At 36.6% G+C, this 22,676-nt stretch overlaps 1 protein-coding gene across 2 annotated transcripts in view; it reads left to right on the forward strand.

The window, feature by feature from the left end:
* The window catches only part of KIF16B (kinesin family member 16B), a 341,764-nt gene that overhangs the window by 21,948 nt on the left and 297,140 nt on the right, over nt 1-22,676 (forward strand). For both annotated transcript variants that reach the window (XM_051975895.1, XM_051975896.1), the window contains exon 2: nt 21,587-21,656. In XM_051975895.1, the coding sequence (XP_051831855.1) occupies nt 21,587-21,656 (70 nt within the window). The remainder of the gene's footprint in view (nt 1-21,586; nt 21,657-22,676) is intronic.

The raw sequence follows: 22,676 nt of genomic DNA on the forward strand, positions 1-22,676 counted from the left end.
ACACAGCAGGAATCATGCTGGAACTCTCATGTCATTTACTCTACCACTTTATCTTTCTGTTTATTAGACTTAGTTGTCATAAGTGGTTCTGATGAGTTTCAACTAAGATTTCTTTGGTAACCAAAGAGTTGATTTAGTAACTGGATTTGGAGAGAGATGAGGAATGAAAAGGGAATGCCCTTATGTTTTCAGTACTTACATAACAGCCTCCCTTTTTTTTTAGCTTCTCCTTTCTTTCATGAACATGCTGATTGTGTATTTTTGGGAAATATGCTATAGAAGTTGTATTACAAGTACTTCCCTGTTTCTTCCTTTTTCTCTAAATCAGAACAAGACAAAGGCTCTCCTGTGCTTTGATGCATGTGTTACAGTCACAGTGTGGGTATGTAGAGAGAGACAGAGCAAAGCTTTTGTCTTTAAATTTAATAGTTCTGTCAAACAAACTTATTTTTGTCAGAAAAAACCATCTGCCTTCGGCAACAAAAAAGAATACAGTGAACTTTGTGAAGAGTTGGTATAACTCTAGTGCTATCTTTAGGTATTCCCCAAGAATAAGAATCAGGTCTTATGTGATTTTAAAAATCATTTCCTATTATTTCAGTAGAAATTAAGAGGCACAAAATTCTAAGGATGATAAATGTTGGGCTAATAATGACAAATAAGTTGAGTCAGGAGCATTTCTTAATAAAAAGAGACACTCATTGAGGGCCAATAGGACCTTTTCTAACAATCAGATTATGGAGCAAAATCTTAAACAGCATAGGCTGTTTTCTAATTGGCTATCAGTTTTCAATTTTATTCCACCTGGTAGGTATTCAGTAAGTATTTGTTCAGTTGAATTTAGGAAACAGTGAATACTTTGTATTTTTTAAATGTTTAGATTTGATGATTATATTCTTGAAGTAACCTGTGTCATATAGACTTTTATCTAATAATGTTTTGGTCTTCAGAATGATATAGCTAAAACGTACAGTATGCCATTTGAATTTTTTACTTAGATAAATCTGTGAGCTCATCACCACGAGTACTTTTTTCCACTGGTAAAGTGGAAATCTTTCTTTGCCTTCTTATCCCATGTGATTTTTGTTTTTGTCATTCCATAAATCCTCAAAAAAGGACCCACACAATGTGCTATATAGTGTTTCCTCTGGTCCTTTTTATTATTTTGTGGATATTGGTGGAAGCATTCTTGATGAAGACTTCAGAAAGAAACAGGCAGATGTTTATAAGTATTCTAAGGTAGATCAAATTTTTACAAATACATGATTAATTTAAAGGTAATGCAGTATAAGATCCCACTGTGCATAAGCTGGATGATTATTAAAAAAGTGAAATTTATTCCATGAAGTAAAATGCTTTTTTCCAGTGAGGTGTAACACTACTTACATCTAACACTTAATAAGTCCTTTTTGGTGGATTCTATGCCCATGTCAAAATTAGATAAGATTTCTTGAAAAAATGTACACATTCATACTTTCTAGACATTGTTAATATTACATAGTTGGCTAACTCATAGAACTTGTCTATAAGGCTATAAACTTGGAGTAAACACTCCCAATATATAATGATCTGGATAACAGAATTGAAGGGGGCAAAAGAGTGATCTGAATTTCTTATGAGGATTTCAGAATTCCTTTAATTTCCTCAAGTTTCTTAGATCCTGTCCTTATCTTTTAACATCAATACTATATTCTCTCAGAAATGTTGTTTGGCTTTGAGTCATGAAACACTAAATTTGACAAAGAATTCAAATTGATTACCGAGAAAACAATGGAGCTGTGCATGGTGTGAGCAGGTGCAATATATTATAAATAAGGAATAATGCCGGAAACGCATTGCAGAGTTGTTATGTATGACATACATGATAAAGAGAAATGAAGTCTTTTTGTATAAGAAAAGATGAGAGTGAAAGAAAAACTGTGGGAAGATAGCCATTATGCTTCATTGGTATCTTTGAGATATCCAGGGAATGAGATGATGATATTATAATAAAGCATTTATTAAGCACTTACTAAATGTCAACTATTATACTAAAGACTAGGGATAGAAATATAAGAAATTCCAGTAGTCCTTCCTTCAGAGAACTTTCATGCTAATTGGGAAAACAACACATGAAAGAGGAGCTAGGAAGCATCCAACATTCTAATGGGAGGAGGATGAAGAGGAAGATGAAGATGAGGATTATGGCCAGAGGACAGGCAGGAGGAGGGAATGGCCTTTCCCAACGAGATCACAGATCCATTGGTAAATTCTGGTAATGGACCATCTCTTGTTGTTCCGAAGTATGTTTTGCCCTAGACCCAGGTGACTCTGGAGGCTGACTTTGCACAGCCTCCCTCTTAAATCCATTTCTTTTGCATGTCATGGCATCAACTTCCTGATGTCATGCTGCTCTACGAGAAAAATGACAATTCAGTATAACAACTTCTGGTAACAGTAGATGCTTTTGAGTAGTTGAATGCTATATTTTCTGAAAAAATCAAAGTTAAAAGGTTATATGATGGGTATGAATAGATTACAACACATTATAAATGAGAAATTCTAAAGTGGCCAAAAGATGAAAAGGAATTAAAAAAAAATTATGCTACATAGTGCTAGTGGGACAATCAAGTGACAACCTCTGTGCTTTACGGAAGTTCTTGAAAGGAAGTGCTGTAGTATGTTGGCTGGACTGCAGTGGTAATTTTATAGGAGAAAATGGACACTAATTGCATAAAATAAGGTGCAGTTTGCATTGTCAGAGGGAGCATCTACTTTGATGAAACCATACACTGATTGGCGTACCAGTGGAACACTGTTATCCTTCTCTGTCATTAGATTAAACTGACAATCACTAGCAATTCTGAGGTTCTGTAAATGTCTTCAGTCCCCATTGAACAATTCTCTGAATATCCTTAGTGTCTTGATTTGCCACTTCACTAAATCCTGTTTTTCTTTCAAGTTGTAACTGTGAGCACTTTTAAAAATTGTGATCCAGAGGGATCTGTAGCTGCTTTCTCAAATATCTACTCCTTGATTAAGAGAATTTTTGAAGTTTGACATCTATTTTTAGAAAACCATAGCTCACCATTTTTTTGCTAAAATATTTATAAGGTATCTAACTTTTATTTTTCATATTTCCATTATCATCCAAAGATAAACTCTTTGTAAAACTCAACCCTGCTGCCTAATCCTTGCTTATTGTTAAGGATTCTGCTCTGGGTCTTAAGAATTAGAAAATGTCTCCTCTCTATTCATCAGTTTCCCACTGTGTTTTCAACTGTGGAGAATATGATGAGCCTGGTTTTGGATATAATGTCCAAAGCTGATGGTAGGACAGCCAGATGTAGGTGATGAATTGACAGTTGGAAATGTAATTCTGGAGCAGAGGAGACAGGTTAAAGTTTAAAAGTGTGTGTGTTAGGGACTACCAAACTGTTCCTCCCTTTCTCCTGGAGAAGGCCAACATTTGATATAAATATATATTTTAAGTTATAAAATATATAGTTCCATATATCAATTCTTTCTCTGAAAGTGGATAGCATTTTCTTTCATAGGTTCTTTGTAATTGATTTGAATATTCATATGCCTCAGAATAGCTTAGTAATTTACATTTACTCTTTGAACAGTATTCTGTATATTTTACTCTTCATTATTTCATACAAGTCTTCCCATGTTTTCCTAAAATCAATCTGTTTACATTTGAGTAAGGTAGTATTCCATCATAATCATATACCACATCTTATTCAGTGATTGCCCATTTGTTTTACATTTCCTCAATTTCCAGGTCTTTACTACCACAAAGAGAGCTGCTATAAATATTTTGGAGCATATAGGTTCTCTTCCTTTTTTCCCCAGTCGCCTTGGGAAACATATCTCTTAGTGATATTGTTGGGTTGAAGGATAAAGCAATTTTATAATTTCAGGCTGTTCTGCAAAATGATTGGATCAGTTTTCAGTTCCACCAATATGTATAAGTATCCTTATTACCCTGTATCTCCTACAACATTTGTCCTTTTCCCCTTCTGTCATTTTAGCCAGTCTGATAGGTGTAAGATATCATCTCAACTTGTTTTAATATGCATTTCTCTAACTAATAATGATTCGGAGCATTTTTTAATGTGACTATATACAGCTTTGATATCTTTTTCCAATACCTGGTGCTTGTTCATATTCTTTGGTCATATATCAATTGGGAAATGACTCATATTCTTATAAATTTGACTAAGTTCTCTATAGTTTTGATATATGAGGCCTTTATCTGAGAGACTATATAAAATTTTCCCCCAATTTTCTGCTTTTCTTCTAATCTTGGTTTCATTTATACAAACCCTTTATAACTTAACATAATCAAAATCATTCTTTTTATATCTCATAATGCTCTCTATCTCTTATTTATTCATAAATTTTCCTATCCACAAATCTCATAGGTAATATGTTTTAATTTGTAATATGTTCTAATATTAGTCTATACCTAATTTCAGGCAGACTATTTCTTGGTTTTCCCAACAATTTTTTTTTTAACCAAAAAGTAAATTCTTATCCTGAGAGCATAAATCTTTACATTTATCAGAACAAAATTACTGTAATAATTTCCACTGTATATTGTATATTTACTTTATTTGATGATCAGCCAAGTTAAGGTTAAGGATATAAGCAAGAGAGAACTGATGTAAATGTTTAGTTTGGACATTGTTACTTTATAAATCAGCAAATGCTGCAAATCAGGGTTTGAATTATTGTTTCATTAATTGTCAAGACTTAAGAAAGTAATGGAGAAAATGTTAATGCAGATTAAACGTAAAAGTACATTATGACTTTTTTTTTTCCTTTCCAGAGAGCTAGTTGTTAAACATTTACTAGCACATCTCTGGTGGTGATCCATGTAAGCTATAATAGTTAAAGCCATAGAAATGTTAGAAAGCTAAATAAAGAAAGGGGTTTAGATCCAAGTACATATGCAGAGTTTTTGACTTTGCCAAGAAGGGTTACTTCTTTGTCAGAGATTGTGGGGAAAGGAGGGGAAAATGGGAGATGTCAGGAGGTTCTGAAATGAGAATGAGAGAAGAGGGAGTTCCTATCAGATTTCCTTAATTTTTTCAGCTATAAATTTTGTGATTTTTCTGAGTTTAGAAAGTGAGGAAATGAATGCATTTAGTACAGTTATTTCAGGTGTTTTTGGTGAAGAGAGAAGAGAAGGTAGGTTGAAGCCAAAGCTAGCAGGATTTGGAGAAAATATATTACAAGTAAAAGTAGCATGAGAAGGGAAGAAGCCGTTATAGTTAGGGATGCTCTGTGATATGAGGAGAAGTTCTAGAGGAAGCGGACAGATAATCTCGGGATTCAGGTGAAATTACTAACTTTGCAAATGAGAAGACCCCCCTTTCCCTAGAGAGACGTGGTTGAGGGAGCATGTTCAGGTGTTTTGCTTTCCAAAAAGTAGTAGGTAAAATGTTAGGCTGAATGTAGTCTAGTGCAAAGGAGCATGGCCTGCAGATGGCCAGAGAACAGAAGCAAAAAGGTCTGAGGAGGGCGACCAGTGGTGGCCGGGAAACCCAGGACAGTTATGTGGATGCTGGGTGGAGGTGGATTCTGTAGTAAGGAGAACAGCGTGAAGATAGCTGGGCAGCAGCAGCCTGAGAGGCTGGACCCCTTGGCTTTCTGAGTGGCAACATTTCACAGGCAGCCTTCCTGTCCTGTTTCCTTCTTTAATAATAAACAAATCAATGCTGTCTTCTTGGAAATGTGTCAGTCAATTGCTTTATGATATCCCTCATCATTTCTGTGAGCTTCCTTCACCATCACTCTGTTTCATTTGTTGATTTCCTCTATTTTTAATCCTCTATTTTTCCTCTATTTATATTTTTATATTTAATTTCTACTAGAAATTAAGCTCTTTGAGAGCAGGGACTGTCTTTTTCTGTTTGTATTCCCAGCTCTTAGCAGTGCCTGACACATAGTAAGTGCTTAATAATGCTTTTTAAGAAATTTATTATCTGCTAAGAATGAATCATACATTTTGGAATTAGAAGGTAGATAATGAAAGAAATTATAGAGTTAGGGGCTTAAAGAAGGTAGTGATGTTTTGGAATAGCTCCTTTGGCAGTGTAACAAGGAGCAACAATAGATAACCTGTTTTCCACGTCGCAGTGAGGGCCAATTATAGATTTCTAGTGAATTCAAAGAAGATGATTTTGTAATTTTCTTAAGCAACACACTCAAATATCTAGGTAAGTGAGGAAAACATATGAGGTGGGGCAGTGGGTTTGGGCAAGATTGGTAGGAAGGTACATCGGTGGATAGTCAAAGGCTTTAGGAATTCCAGAGGTGACCATAGAAATGGTTGGCCCACGTCCAGGCTAATATCTGTTCTCCCATAAATGGAAATAGAAACTGGCACAGTAAAGAGGAGCTGTGGGTCTGAGGGCCAAGTGAAAGATTCTGAGATGAACAATGGGTCAGAAGGGGAAATTATGGCCTATGGACTATTTTAGAGTAATAAGGTTCAAGGTATGACTTTGTCTTGGGTGATTGAAGTGAGTGGAGATGGCATGCTTGAATTGAAGTCCAGGAACTATGAGAACTAGGTTTTAGAAGAATGAAACCTGAATGGTGAAATGCTGATCACTGTCCCCTAAGTACTGGGAATGCAAATACAAGCAAAAAGAAACATTCCCTCTGCTCAAGGAGTTTGCTTTCTAATGGAGAAGAAAACATATGGAAGAAAGCTGGAAAAGGGGGACAAGTGGAGAAGGAAAGTACTTGGGGCATGCTATAAGAGTCTGGATTGTAGCCAGGTGAGAGATGAAGGGACTACTGGTCTGGTACCCTCCTTAAATGGAGGTTCTGGGAGGGGCCATTCACAGTCAGGCCAAGAGAGAGCAGATGGCAGGAGCAGCTCTAGGCTTGACATGATCCAGGATGAAGACGTTTCTGGGGTTCTGATAGTGGAAGTCCTACTTCCTACTGGTGGGTCCCACCTACAGATAGAGAGTAGTCAGATGCTTCAGAGGAGGGACTTGAATGAATCTAGGTCTTATTGATGCAAAGGCTGGCTTTCTATCTATAGTGAACTGCCTGTCAAGTAAATAAAATGAGCTTCAAAAAAATTGGGTGTTGAGTACTGCCAACAGATGAGAAAGCAAGCAAGCTTTGTTGTGGTTAATTCCCTTCAGCATCCTGTTGATAGTCAAATAGTGAATATAATTATTTCTTTCTGTCCCACTATGGATTGTGCCTGTTCTGAAGGGTTGGTATTGGGCATTTGCAGCTGTGTTTGGAGTCACAGCTCACTAGCTGATCCCTGCGCATGGTTACTCCTTGATAATGACATTTTTAAAGAAGTTCAAGGGAACTTGGGGATATTGCCCAAGATATTGCCCATCCAAGAGCCTTTTCAGTTCTTACTCAGCTGTGTTTTTTTCTCCCTAACAATTAAGCCGTGGGAGTTGATGATTTCTGGGAATTTAGCTCAGAGCCAGGAGGTCACAGGTTCCAAGCGCTATTTTCTTCCCATCATGCCTCTCAGCAGGGCTGGGTAACTGCTGAGTTGGAAAGGTACCTAGGCTAGAGTCAATTCCAGAGGATGCTGGATTCTCTTTGGTGGATGTAGGCCTCATCCACAGAAGGTTTCTATGGGACCACATCTTTTTAACCACAGCAGCTCATGATGAGGAAGTGTTATAATCAGTGTCAAGGATAGGGATAGCCAAATCTTTTGAAGACATGTAAAGTAGAAAGCTTCCAAGATATTTGTTGTACTATGTTTGCTTTTGGACATTTTCATAGTTTATTTTGCTTTTTGTGGCCATGAGGCTGGGATTTTGAAAGACATTTCTGTTATATGAAAGGCTGTGCTGAAGCCTACTCTGGTTTATTAAATTTTGGCAAAGGTCACACATAATGGTTTAATTTATTGTTTTGTTAAACAACATTAAACTTAATAGTATATTGTACATCTTATTCTTGTTTTCAGAAGAACATTATTCCTTTATAAATATATAGGTGTAACAGGGACAAGTCTGTGCATATGGATTTTAGAAGTTAATCTTATTATTTGTTATTACAAATAATTAGCTCTTTAGAATAAAGGACATTTCAAAGTCTTTTAAGTACCATAAGAATTTCTAAGTCTAACAATACTGATAAGAAGATGTTCAAGAGAAGTTATATATAGCTAATGTCAATAGGTGTAGTGTTCTTGTTGGTTTTCTCTAGGTCTTTGTTTTTTTTTTTTTTTAAATGAGAAATTTTTAATTAGTATATCATTCAACCAGTTTTATGTCCACTGGCTCACAGTCAATGCAATATCTTAGCATTCTTTTTTTTTTTTTTTTTAATAACTTTTTATTGATAGAACTCATGCCAGGATAATTTTTTACAGCATTATCCCTTGCATTCATTTCTGTTCTGATTTTTCCCCTCCCTCCCTCCTCTGCCTCCCCCAGATGGCAAGTAGTCCTTTACATGTTGAATAGGTTACAGTATATCCTAGATACAATATATGTTTGCAGAACCGAACAGTTTTCTTGTTGTACAGGGAGAATTGAATTCAGAAGGTATAAATAATCTGGGAAGAAAAACAAAAATGCAAGCAGTTTATATTCATTTCCCGGTGTTCTTTCTTTGGGTGTAGCTGCTTCTGTCCATCATTTATCAATTGAAACTGAGTTAGCTCTTCTCTTTGTCAAAGAAATCCACTTCTATCAGAATACATCCTCATACAGTATTGTTGTTGAAATATATAATGATCTCCTGGTTCTGCTCATTTCACTTAGCATCAGTTCATGTAAGTCTCGCCAGTCCTCTCTGTATTCATCCTTCTGGTCATTTCTTACAGAACAATAATATTCCATAACATTCATATACCACAATTTACCCAACCATTCTCCAGTTGATGGGAGGGAACCATTATTTGTTGTAAGATTAAATCAATCATATTGAACTAGAGAACTATTAAGCACTATGCTAAACTAGATAACCATTGTCTTATCAATTCCACTTAGCACCTTGTAAGAATCCTTGTTTCAAGTACAGAGTTCTGGCCCATAACATCTCTCGCTTTGTTTTGTTTTAGAGCTTAGGTGGTCACACCTTCCCTTTTCAGGAAGGTGGGAACCCCCAAAATGAGATGACCACATACTCTCTGACTTCTCAAAAAAGGGTGTGAAAACCCCCCAAAAGAGGTGATCATGTCCTCCCTCATAACTCAGGAAGGGAGATGAAAACACCAAAGGAAATAGGGAGTCAAATCAGATTTGCAAGTTTCTGAAGGGTCTCATTTGAAACAAGTATACATAAATCCATCAACATGGGAGGTATAGCAATATAACACAACATGAGTCAACATGATGAATTATACAATCCATAAGTCCTAGAAATAGTCCAAAACCAATCTATTGTCCATTACTTCATGTGTCAGGGAATCCGATAATTCCTGCAAGTTTTGAAGTCCTACAATAGTCTCATCATGTATCAGGGAATCCGATGATTCCTGCAGATTTTGAAGTCCTGTGTCAGTCTTATCATGTCTCCGGGAATCCAGTGGTTTTGAAGTTCTGCAATAATCTTATCAACAGTTTTTCATCCCAGGGAATCCAACGGTTCCTGCTGGTTTAAAGTTCTGTAACAGTCTCATTATTAGCCATGCTCTTTCAGTGTCAGATGTTTCTTAGGTCTTCTCCTTTGTTTCGCGGTTTTTTTCTTTTTCTGTCTCTCTTCAGGTGCTCATTGACACCCATGATTCCTTCTCCCTCTGTAGAGATATAAGCAAACCCTCTCCCCCAAGCAGTTAACTTATCTGATCCATTCCATTCACCACTTTCTCTCTACATCACTTGGCAATTACATTGGGGCTGCTCGTACTGGACACTGCCCTTCTGTCGGGTTAAAAAGCCTGTATTCTCCCCAACTGTAATCCCTTTCTCCCATCTGATTGCTTTATGGCTGATTGATCGTATCAAAGTTCTGAAGTTCTAAAGACTCTTTGAGTATAACCTTGGCTGCCATCATGCCCCACCTGTTTTTTGTTTGAGATTTTGGAGCTGGGCCCCATCTCTCATTTCCCTGGGTCAATCCACATTCTGAGGCCCAGTGGAAGCCTCTGTTGCATTTTGGGCATGGGGTTTTAGGTCTTGTACTCCCATCCTATCTTCTCACTCTATCTTTATGTTACATTGAGCTCTCAGATGCCCTACTTGATCACATTGAAAGCATTGACAAGTCTCTCTGGAAAATCCCTTGCCAAAAGAGACCCTATCTTCCCATGTTCAGATCTTGAGAAGTCTGCATCATAACCTGGGTATAAAAGGTATTTGTGCCCAAATACCCAAATACACTGTGGCACAGCGTCTTATGATCTCCTCTAAAGGAGCATCCGTGTGTAGTTCTAGTATAATTCTTCTACAAATCTCATTAGCGTTTTCTCTAGAAAGTTGTTTTATCATAATTTCTGTTGCTGCATTTTTTCCAATCGTTCATATGACAGCTGTCTGCAGACATCCCACAAAATCAGCAAAGGGTTCATTTGGACCTTGCTCTATTTTCATGAAGCCTTCCCCACTATCTTTTTTTTTTTTTTTTTTAGCTTTTTATTTTTAAAATACATGCATAGATTGCTCTCAACATTCATCCCTGCAAAACTGTGTTTCAAACTTTAAACCTTTTTTTGCTTGAAAAACACATTTCTTTTATTCTTTTTTTTTTTTAATTTTATAATAACTTTTTATTGACAGAACCCATGCCAGGGTAATTTTTTTTACAACATTATCCCTTGCACTCGCTTCTGTTCCGATTTTTTCTCCTCCCTCCCTCCACCCCCTCCCCTACATGGCAAGCAGTCCTTTACATGTTGAATAGGTTACAGTATATCCTAGATACAATATATGTTTGCAGAACTGAACAGTTCTCTTGTTGCACAGGGAGAATTGGATTCAGAAGGTAAAAATAACCTGGGAAGAAAAACAAAAATGCAAATAGTTTACATTCATTTCCCAGTGTCCTTTCTTTGGGTGTAGCTGCTTCTGTCCATCATTTATCAATTGAAACTGAGTTAGGTCTCTTTGTCAAAGAAATCCACTTCCATAAGAATACATCCTTATACAGTATCGTCGTTGAAGTGTATAATGATCTCCTCTTCCCCACTATCTTGTTTTCCTAGGAGGGAGCCCAATGCTTTGATTGCAGCAGCAGCAATTTGCTCATATGCTATCAAAGGGTAATTAGTCTGTGCTAAATCTGCATACCGACTTATACCTGCTAGTTGGTCAAAGATGATTTTTATATTAACTCCAGTTTGCCTATTTTGTTGGGCTTGTATCCTACAGCGCTCATTATACTCTGAAAGCCACAAATTTTTTCCAGGTTCTAAGCATGTCCTTGCTATAGATTTCTAATCACTAGAGGTTAAAATTTCACAAGCCAAATTCTCTAATACCATCTTAACATAAGATGATGTAGCCCCATAGACTGCAACCCTTTTTCAGTTCTTTGATAATTTCCAATCAAAAGGAGTGTATCTTCTCCTTTCTTGACCTGAAGAGTCAAACTCTTGAACAACAGGGTATGCTTCTATTAAATCAGAAATATCCCATCCTTTTTTTAGCTTTAATTAGGGCCTTTTATAATGTCATAGGCTGCTTCATAGGTGGTTGCTTTGTCACTGCCCCTCTTTCTCCTCCTTCTCCCTCCACCCATGAAGGATGAATTGAAGGGGGTTAGGTCAGGGGATGGGGAGGCCTTAATGGCTTCTGCTGTGAAGTACCACATGCCTTAATTTCATAAGCTTTGTATACTTAACTCCTTTCTTGTCTAATTCTTTATGCTTTTCGACTGCTATATTAGTACCCTCTCCCTCCTGCACTTTCTTCTTTTTCCTTATTCTATAACTTATGTAATTTCCTAAAGCCAATTGTATTGTTATATGTATAGAATGCTTCTTTAGGAATTGAATCAAGACCATTATCATTGCAATTCACTTAGTTGCTCTCCTACTAGTTCCCACTTGTTTGGTTCTAAATCTTCTTCCTTAGAGAACCAAGGAGATGAGTATTGTAATGTTTCCAAAAGTCCAATGATCTGCTCCCAAGATTACAGTCAAACCTTGGTTTTTTTTATTAGTGTAACCATGCTTTTTACACACTTTCCTTTCCGAGGAGAAAGCTGTTTTCTAAACATTTGTCCCATTTCAGCTGAAACATTAGTTTAGCCCTTAACAAAGTTTCCTTCTTGTCTGTTTTTGTACTCACCTTAATTTCTAGGTCACAGATGTAGGTCCTTAGCTCCTTGTTGGGGATCAAAATGTAGAGTTCTTGTTGGTTTTCTGGAGGTTTTGGGACCAGCCTTAGTTTCAGCAAATTAATCACCATGAGAATAGCCAGGTGTTAAAGTCCAAATTCTTTATTATCTCCTTCACAGTCTAGTTTCCTTGCCTGGAGCCCGAGCCAGCTTTCTGGAGGTCCTCCAGAATGTGTCTTGGTTTCTGTGGGGGTGGCAGGAGAACCACCATGACAGTCTCTGTCTTGAAGTCTTTCTCAGTCCTCAAGCTTGTGCTCCAGCCTCCAGTCTTCTGTCTTCTCCGAGCCTTTCTGAGTCTTTTTCTGGCTCAGACGGGCCTTGGTCTTAGTGGAGAAATGCCGGAGGACAGGTCTGCCACCATGGTGGTATGAGATGGAATGAATGAATCTGGCTGAGTTTGTCCCAGCTTATATGCTCTATTACAGTTAAATCCATTCATCATATTGAGTATAAACCAATCATTATATCACTAGAGAACCATTATTTGTTGTAAGGTTAATTCAATCATACTGAAGGAGAGAACCATTAATCACCATGCTAAACTAGATAACCATTGTCTTATCAATTCTACTGAGTTATCACCTTGTAAGAATCCTTGTTTCAAGTACAGAGTTCTGGTCCATAATAGATAGGAAAGCAGCTTCAGTATTCCCTGCACTCAATGAAATGACCACTTTTCTAAAATATTGGTAAATATAAATACTAAGACCCAATGGAGTTTCATAGCATACCCTCTTGTTTATAGACATCTTGTGACACTTTTATGGGTAGACACTATACTAAGCATCATGTATTGTAACCAGAACTAACAAGACTACAAAGGCATATTTGTTTTATGTTTTTGTTAACTTAACATTATGAGATAACATGTATTTACTTCAGAAACACTCAGTAGCTGGGTGGTATAAACAGCACAGGGCCAGGAGTTAGGAAGACCTGAATTCAAATATTGCTTCAGAAACTTATTGGCTATAGCCACCAAGTCCTTCGGCAAGGCTGGCTGCCTCAGTTTCTTCAACTGTAGAATAAGGGAAATTATAACACCTTCCTCTCAAAGCTTGACTATTATGAGAGCTAAGCTCTAAGGTTTACAAAGTGCTGTGTAAATGCTATCTATTACTATAACATTTTATGCATCAGTCAACAAGCATTTATTAAGGACTTAGGTCAGAGCAGCTGGTAATGCAGTAGATAGAATACTGGTGTTAGAATCAGGAAAACCTGAGTTTAAATGTGGCCTCCGACTTAATAGATGTGTGACTGACCTTGAGCAAGCCACTTGACCCCTGCCTCAGTTTCCTTATCTGTAAATTAGGCTCAGTAATAGTCCATTGTTGTAAGGATTAAATGAGCTATTTATAAAGTGCTTTGTACAATGTCTGATTCATAGTAGGTGCTATATGAATTAATATTATTATTATTATTGGTATTAAGAACAAAAAAAAGAGACAATCATTTAAATACACAAGTAACACATTTTCCCTTCAGATTTATGATTATAAGGTACACAGATATGCAGTATTGTTACACTCAAGGAAATGAATTCATGATTGGGGGAGGGGAGGGAGGAATGCTTTCTCAGGCAGACTTATTTCCAGAAGTGATCCAGAAGTAAAACAGCAAGCTCTGCTTGCTGAAACTCTTCATCTCAGTCAAGGTTCTTTTTGTTTATTGAGCTGGCACATGGCTAAAATTGTTTTCTCCAATACATGGGACAACTTCTTTCAGTAACTAAACCAACTGTTACTTTTCTCAAATTCTCAATATAACTTATCTCAATAAAAGAACCGACAAAGGAAATAAAAAATAACTTAGAATTTAACAGATACTTTAACATATTTAATATGTATTGGTCTACCTGCTATCTGGGGGAGGGGGTGGGGAGAAGAGGGAAAAAATTGGAATAAAAGGTTTTGTAATTGTCAATGCTGAAAAATTACTCATGCATATATCTTGTAAATAAAAAGCTATAATAAAAAAACCTAGAAGGAAAACAGCAAATCTTACTTTAAAGTTAGAGCCTCTCACATGAGTTTCTTGCCTCAGTTTCCCTAACGGTAACATGGGGACAATAATTGCATCTACTTTTCAGAGTTGTGGTGAGGATTAGTTGAAATAATATTTGCAAAGCACTTAGCACAGTGCCTGGCACATAATAGATGTTATATAATTGCTAGCTATTATTTCTTTCTTGCTAAATTTTGTGACATTTTCTCAGCCCTCATCAATTGACCTCTTCAATGTTTGACACTATTGACCTTTCCTTTTTTCTGCATATAGGAGACAGTGGTGTAGAAGAATCAAGCTTGGATTTATGGGGAAAGGATCTAGATTCACAACTTAGTACTTCCTACCTGTACAACCTTGAATAGTTCACTCTAGAGCCCTATTGAGCCTTGAGTTTCCATTTTGGGCTAGATGACCTCTGTTACTTTCTTTCTATCTGTGATGTTCGGATAGTCTCTCCTCCTGGGGTTTTCATGACATTGTTTTGTCATAATTCTTTATATGTTGCACTGATTCTTTTTGGTTTCCTTGGTGGAATTATTGTCCACAATTGTAGAGGGCCAGAACTCTGGAAAAGTATACCTGAAAGGAGGATACTTACAACAGGGTGTTTACTCAGTGTGATTGATGAGATAATGGGTCTCTAGTTTATATATACTTAGTACTTAGTACTTAGTATGGTGATATAATGGTTCTACAATTGACACATGGTCAGCTCTGTAGTGATGTAATTGTACTAAGAGGATTTGAAATAAGCAGACTCGAGAGAGACTCGAGTAAGAGTATACATGAGCTGGATCTCAGACTCCAGAGAGATCCTCAAGAAAGCTAGCCCGAACATTACACACAATAATGCTCTTTATCTACATGGATGTATCTTATGGTTGTTTTAAGCTCTTTGCTTTTCTCTTGCTCTGTATCCATCTCTGTGACCTTAAATTAATTTAATCTTAACCTTAATTAAAGTATTTTTAGTTAATTGGATTAGCAGTGAATTATTCTATCAAATTTTTTCTCTCCTATGGGGAGGCATAGAAATATTTTAGGAGCCACATTTATTTGTTATTCTGATGATATATTCCAAATTCTTACAAATTTTAGTATCTTATGACTCTAGCTCTATGATTCTATCATCTGGTTTGAGCCTTCTAATTAAATGTATTATTTACCTAAAGATGTATTTAGAGAAATTGAATTTACTGAGAGAAAGAAAAACAGACTTTAATTTTGACCATAGGTCATTGTGTTATGTGACTAAGTAAATGTTCCAATAATATCTTAGCATTATTTATTTTTTCCATGTGAGATGCATGTAGATACCAATTAATTAGCTAATGTTGTTGCATTCCACATTTTCATTGGAGCTAAAAAATGATGATAGTATTTCTTGAGTGTCTAAATGAGTGTATAGAAACAAACTAAATACTGTTATATGTTATAGAGACTCTAGAAGACATGTTCCTGTCTTCCTGGAGCGTGAGAAAACAACTAGGGAACAATTTGAGGTCAACATATAAATGTACTATAATAACGAGACGGATAACTTCTAGCATTTCTATAGCATTATGTGTCAGGTGCAATGCTAAACAATTTATAATTATTTCCTTATATCATTCTTATAACAACCCTGCAAATTGTACTGTTATTACCCCTGCTTTATAGATGACCAGCCTGAGGCAAACCGGTTTATTGACCTGTCCAAGGTCACAAGGCTGCTAGTGGGTGTTTGCACTTGTCTTCCTGACTTCAGGCTTGGTGTTCTCCCCATGGTTCCAGGCAGTGATAGAGTGGAAGAGACTGGGCCCACCCTACCATACCTGGAGGAGTCCCAGGATATTAGAATGGGAGGGGTAACCTCTTGTCTGGCCCGTTTTACAGATGAGGTCACTGACGCTTCGAAAGGCGAGGGGAGGATCAGATCGAGATTCCAGGCTGGTTTTTCCAACTCCAAACCCTGGCCTCTTTCCATATCCCTATATTGCTGGGTCTAGAGCAGGTCCTCTGAATCTATTGGAAGAAGTTTGTAAAGTAACTATGCAAGTAAAAGTAAAGTAACTGTGTTTGTGAAGTAATTTTTGAGAAGGGTATGGAATTTAGAATGAGCAGAGAGGGGGAGGAAATGGACCTAGCCAAAGAACAAGTGTCAGCAGTGGGATATTGTGGCAGAATAAATTGGATCTGGAATGCCAGCCTCGGAAGTTTTAGCACTGTTTAGCTTCCACTAATAGGGGTACTCTGGGCTGTTAGCTCTTAATTATAACAAAAGGATGTTGTTAGAAAGCCATAAAGGCTTTTTACCTTTTTTCTTCTGTGTGTTTGACCCTTTGTGACCCCATTTGGGGTTTTCTTGGCAAGGCCTGGTGGTTTGCCATTTCCTTCTCTAGCTCATTTTACAGATAAAGAGACTGAGGCAAACTGAGGGTTGAGTCACTTGCTCAGAATCACACAGCTAATAAGTGCCTGAGGCTGGCTTTGAACTCAGGAGACTCAATGTTCTATCTTCTGTGACACCTTGCTGACTCTTGTTGCTTTTATGTTGAGGTTGATGTAAATTGTGTCCCCTTTGACTTTTGGGGGGAAATGATGGGAGAGAACCCTGAAATTGTCTAAACTCTTCTCTGGGAGAGATCCATCCTCAGGGAAGTTAAGTGGTCTCATTCAGTTGTGGTCACACCTTTTATGGAGTTGAAGATGATTCCAGAAGTATTCTTAGTAGCTCAAAACTCCCAAGATAAGTAATTTCTTTTCAATTAGAGATCAAAGTCTGCAGCATTAACACTTGAGGGAATGTCATTCAATTTTGAATTGAAGCCTGAGCCTCAGAAGGCTAATAAAAGACAACTCTGAACCCCGGATCTCTGCAGAAGTCCAAAACAGGAATTTGCTTTGCCAAGGAAACTCTCTTCTTGGCAAAGCCGCCTGTCAAGACTTTTGCCCACTGTGAAGATATGCTCTTCTCAGTGTTAACCTTTGCCAAATTCCTAATGACAAGGTTTGCCTGCTAAGAAAGCTTCCTTTTTAGTCAACAATAAAATTCCCTTTTTGCCACACAGATTTTGGGTTTGCGTATTCTTTCACATTGGACCTGGCAGACCAAAGGGGATTCTCCATCCCAGTTCTCACACGTCAGAACAACTATCACTAGCCTCATCATTTGCACCTCATCAATACTTTTCAGTTATTCTATTACCTGGTGGTCTTTATCCAAAATTCCAAGTCTACCAGGTAGTGTATAGTTAAAAAACAAAATAAAAAAAAAAAAAAACTAGTCATGTACTGGGCACATAGTAATAGTATACTTAAATGTCTGTCTGTCTCTGTATCTACCTACCTACCTACCTGCATATCTTGATGTCTACTTGAAAAATGATGAGGCAGGTTGCCAAAATGGAAAGTTTATTACCCTGGGAAACAGGAACTAAGGGCCATGGATTTCTTCTGTGTATAATTTTGGAGGAGTCATATCACTCATTTAGACCAGTTTCCCTATCTGTAAAATGAAAAGATTTGTAATAGAGGATCTCTAGGGTTTCTTTCAGTTTTGTTTGTTTTAATTAATTATTTCTCAAGACTAGTAGATTTGTAATATGTGCATTGTCTCATTCTCTCTCTCTTTTTTTTTAATTTTATTTTTTTATCTTATTTATTTATTTATTTTTTAAACTTTTTATTGACAGAACCCATGCCAGGGTAATTTTTTACAACATTATCCCTTGCACTCACTTCTATTCCGATTTTTCCCCTCCCTCCCTCCCTCTACCCCCTCTCCCAGAAGGCAAGCAGTCCTTTACCTTTGAATAGGTTACAGTATATCCTAGATACAATATATGTGTGCAGAACCGAACAGTTCTCTTGTTGTACAGGAAGAATTGGATTCAGAAGGTATAAATAACCCAGGAAGAAAAACAGAAATGCAAGCAGTTTATATTCATCTCCCAGTGTTCTTTCTTTGGATGTAGTTGCTTCTGTCCATCCTTGATCAACTGAAACTGAATTAACTCTCTTTATCGAAGAGATCCACTTCCATCAGAATACATCCTCATACAGTATTGTTGTTGAGGTATATAATGATCTCCTGGTTCTGCTCATTTCACTTAGCATCAGCTCATGTAACTCTCGCCAGTCCTCTCTGTATTCATCCTGCTGGTCATTCCTTACAGAACAATAATATTCCATAACATTCATATACCACAATTTACCCAGCCATTCTCCAATTGATGGGCATCCACTCAGTTTCCAGCTTCGGGCCACTACAAACAGAGCTGCCACAAACATTTTGGCATATTCAGGTCCCTTTCCCTTCTTTAGTATCTCTTTGAGGTATAAGCCCACTAGTAGCACTGCTGGGTCAAAGGGTATGCACAGTTTGATAACTTTTTGAGCATAGATCCAAATCACTCTCCAGAATGATTGGATGAGTTCACAATTCCACCAACAATGTATCAGTGTCCCTGTTTTCCCACATCCCCTTCAACATTCTGCAATATCTTTCCCTGTCATTCTAGCCAATCTGACAGGTGTGTAGTGGTATCTCAGAGTTGTCTTAATTTGCATTTCTCTGATTAATAATGATTTGGAGCATATTTTCATATGGCTATAAATAGTTTTAATTTCTTCATCTGAGAATTGTCTGTTCATATCCTTTGCATTGTCTCATTCTCATGCCGTGCTGCTGAAATTGAACCAAATAGATTTTCATGGAATCTATAGAAGATGAACTTTAGATACTTTTTGGGTGATGAGAATGCTATGTATTTCATCTTGTTCCTAAGTAATTGTCATTTCTTCTAATACTTCTATCTATATTTTCAGAGGATTTGGAGATTTTGAGTATTTGACACAGTGACATCTATTAAAATACCATTTTTAGATTTTTGTTGTTCATTGTTATATCCATGTGATTATATGCAACAGTTTTATTTATGTTGATACTATAATTCTAGTACAGAGACAATTAGGTGTGCAGTGAATAGTTTGAAATCAAGACTTGAGTTCAAAGCCTGCCTCAGGTACTTACTGGTTCTGTTACTCTGTCAAAGTCAATTAAGCTCTTTTTGCCTCAGTTTCTGTGTTTATAAAATTCCAGTTTGTAATTTATAAAATTATTTTAAAAATAGTGTCAGCCACTATATAGGATTGTTGTAAGGATAAAATGAGATTATATATGTATATATAAAGTGCTTTACAAAGCATAAAGAATTCTAAAACTTATTATTATTAAAGCAAAACTTTTATTCAGTTACAAAAAAATTATTTCATCTATCTTCTCTTGAGTCTAATGGACATTGAACTTATATAGAAGAATATTGATCCATCCCAGGACTATTCCTGTCTGGGCTATACGAATAAAGCAACAACAACAATAATAGCAATAGCACTCATTGACATTTATATAATGTTTAAAGCTTACAAACTGTTTTTGCTCTTCTCTCATCCCAGCTTCCTGTTTTCAATTTAGCTATCTCAAGTCATTTAACATTAAGCTTTGACCCAAATATACCATGAAAGGATGGAAAAACAGTTTTATTCTTCCCCTATTTACATCTTTTTTTCAGTTTCTGTTAGTAATTTGGAAGTTAGACTAAGGAATAACTTCTAGCATGAAGTATTGGAAAATTTTAATTTTCATCATTTCTTTTAGTGATTATAAAACATCACCTAGCTATTCTTGATGAGTTTAATTCATCAGATCCAGATGAACTACATACTGAGATACTGAGAAAACTGGCAAATATGATTATTGAACCACTGTAAATTCTCTTTGATTATGAAAAACAGGAAAGGTTTTGTAGGACTGGAGAAGGGCAAATGATGTCTCAGTTTTCATTCAAGCAGGAAAGAGACTATGGTCTTCAAATTTATAGACTAGTGAGATTAACTTTTGTTCTGATAAAAAATGTAAAACAGTTAAAATGAACACATGAAAAAGGAAGCAATGAATACAGAGAGAGAATGTCTTTAAGATCAAGTCATGCTATAATAACCTTGTTTCCATTTCTTGAAAGAATTATTGACTAGTAGATTGTAGCAATTGCAAAGATTCAATATACTCAGATTTTTGCAAACTAGTTGACAAAATGTCAAATGTTGTTAGACATACAAGTTTGTTTGGTGTTGATTGACTTGACTCAACTGGTGTTGATTGACTTGACTCGGAGTAGTCTTTAATAGGTTGATGCCATTTTGGAAGTGTTTCAAAGATTTGTGTTTGGCGCTTTAAAGTATTTACTATTTTTATTGAAGACCTGGATAAAGGCACAGATGACATGCTTTTCAAACAAAATTCTAGAAGACATTAGTAGCCCTCTGCATAATTAAGTCAGAAGGCAAAAGGATACCTAGCTCTTGTGACCTCAAGTTGCATTGAGAGTCATATTCTAGGACCAGTAAAGGTATGGTCCTGCTGTTCTCTGCCACATTTTAGGAAGGACACCGATAACTGGGAAAGGACAGCTCAGGTTGTGCTGAATCTTGAGATTATGCCATATAGATGAGTAGCATTTAAATAAAGTGCTTTAATATTTGCAGGGTTTTACACATGTTATCTCATTTGAGTCAGAGAATTACTTTGTAAGGGAGTTGGTATCATTACCCCCATTTTATAAATGAGTAAGATGATTGCCCAAGATCCCACAGCTAGTCAGTCTGAGATCGTGCATGAACTCTGTTCTTCTTGACTCCAGCTCCATAGAAGCTTTTGTTCAAGGAACCTGAGGTGTTCAACCTCAAGCTGAGAAAACTTTGAGTTTCATTTGTGAAAGACTAAGGTGCTTGGCTCAGAGGAGCTCTGAATGGGAATGACAGATGTAGACTAAATATCAAAGAACACTTTCAAAGAATTAGAGGTATTACAGAGTGGAGTGCACTGCCTCAGAGTACCTTGTTCATCTCTAATGGGGAGATTCAAGCACAGGGCTACTTTTTTCCTTGTCAGCTTACTGTGGGAACCAGTCAACTACAGATTAGTCCATTGGAAGCAACCACTGAGCTCCCTTCCATTTTGGAGATTCTCATTCTTGGAAGATATCCTGAGGATTGACCATTGTGTCCAGAGAGCCTGTAAGATAAATTCCTGAAGTGTAGGATTCTTCTTAGAGTTTTTAGTTTAGCAAATGGGGCTTTAGAATCAGATCTAGACGAACTTTCCTGAAAGTTACAAGTTTATCCCCATACCCAGAAGAATAGTGTAGTTATGATTTTGTGAAATAACTTGACATGCTAATTTAAAAATAAATGAAAAAATTGTAGTAAATGTGTATAAATTTGTTTTCTATATTAACATATTGGATTGTGTTTCTGTTTGCAGGGAAAAGGATTTGGAAGCCAAGTTTATTATTCACATGGAAAAAAACAAAACAACAATCACAAACTTAAAGGCAAGTTCTTTGTTTCTCTTTTGACATCAATAGACTTTGTTTTCTTTATGTGGAAAAATTTTAATATCAGTTTAATACCATTTTCTCATCTTGGCTTTCTGTCTTCATTTCAGCCAATCTCAAGTCACTTTGACATTTAGCTTTACTGTGATTAGAAAAGCAGTTTTGTCCTTCCCCCACTTTCTTTACATCTTTCAATTTCTGGTGTTGATTAAGAAACTAGATTAAGGAACAGGCACTCTTACCAGTCTAGATCATCATCTGAAAATTAGCAGACAAAGCAGGCAGTTATTTTGTTTGTGCTGTGTGGTGATCCTTGACTTGTTCAGAATATCTTAAACTCTACCTATAAACTCTAAGGGCTTTATAAGCAATTTTGTTCCAGAGCATTATTTTAGGCTGTAGTTTTGTCAGTTGGAGAAGAATGTCTCTAAGAAAGAGTTTAGAAATCTGTCATTTAAAAAGAAAACCATTAAATGCTGACTTTCAGCATCCAGCATTTAGGAAATGTTCCAGGAAGAATGGAAAAGCTTTGTTTATAATTTCAACCCTTTTCCATTGTGACTTTGTAGATTTGTGTTTATAAGGCCAGCCCTCTTGGCAAACTGTGGTCTTTTTCTGCTCTTGATTGATTTCAGAGAAAAAAGTTCAGATTAGTTCACTGCTCAAGGGACTAAACACTTTGCATTTCAAAGTAGTAAAGCCCTATCCCTTTACCAAGGGAATGCTTTCATCTTCAAAGCTTTTGAGTCATTTGATACCAGACCAACAAGTTTTGCTGTAACTGTATCTGAACAAGAATTATCTCTTTGTCCATATCAGTTCTGTGGCCCTAAAATGCCTTTCCTCTCTCTCTTCTCCACTCTAGTCCCTCCAGACTTTTACATATATAAGGATATATTCATTATCCAAGGCCAGGTCAAGTCTCCTATTTCTGTAAAGTCCTCTTTCGAAGACGACAACTGTCTGTGTTCATATACTACTGATTGTCCGTATCATTTTGTGATGTAACAGATGTCA

The sequence above is a fragment of the Antechinus flavipes genome, chromosome 2, assembly GCF_016432865.1.
Source record: "Antechinus flavipes isolate AdamAnt ecotype Samford, QLD, Australia chromosome 2, AdamAnt_v2, whole genome shotgun sequence".
NCBI classification, from domain to species: domain Eukaryota; kingdom Metazoa; phylum Chordata; class Mammalia; order Dasyuromorphia; family Dasyuridae; genus Antechinus; species Antechinus flavipes.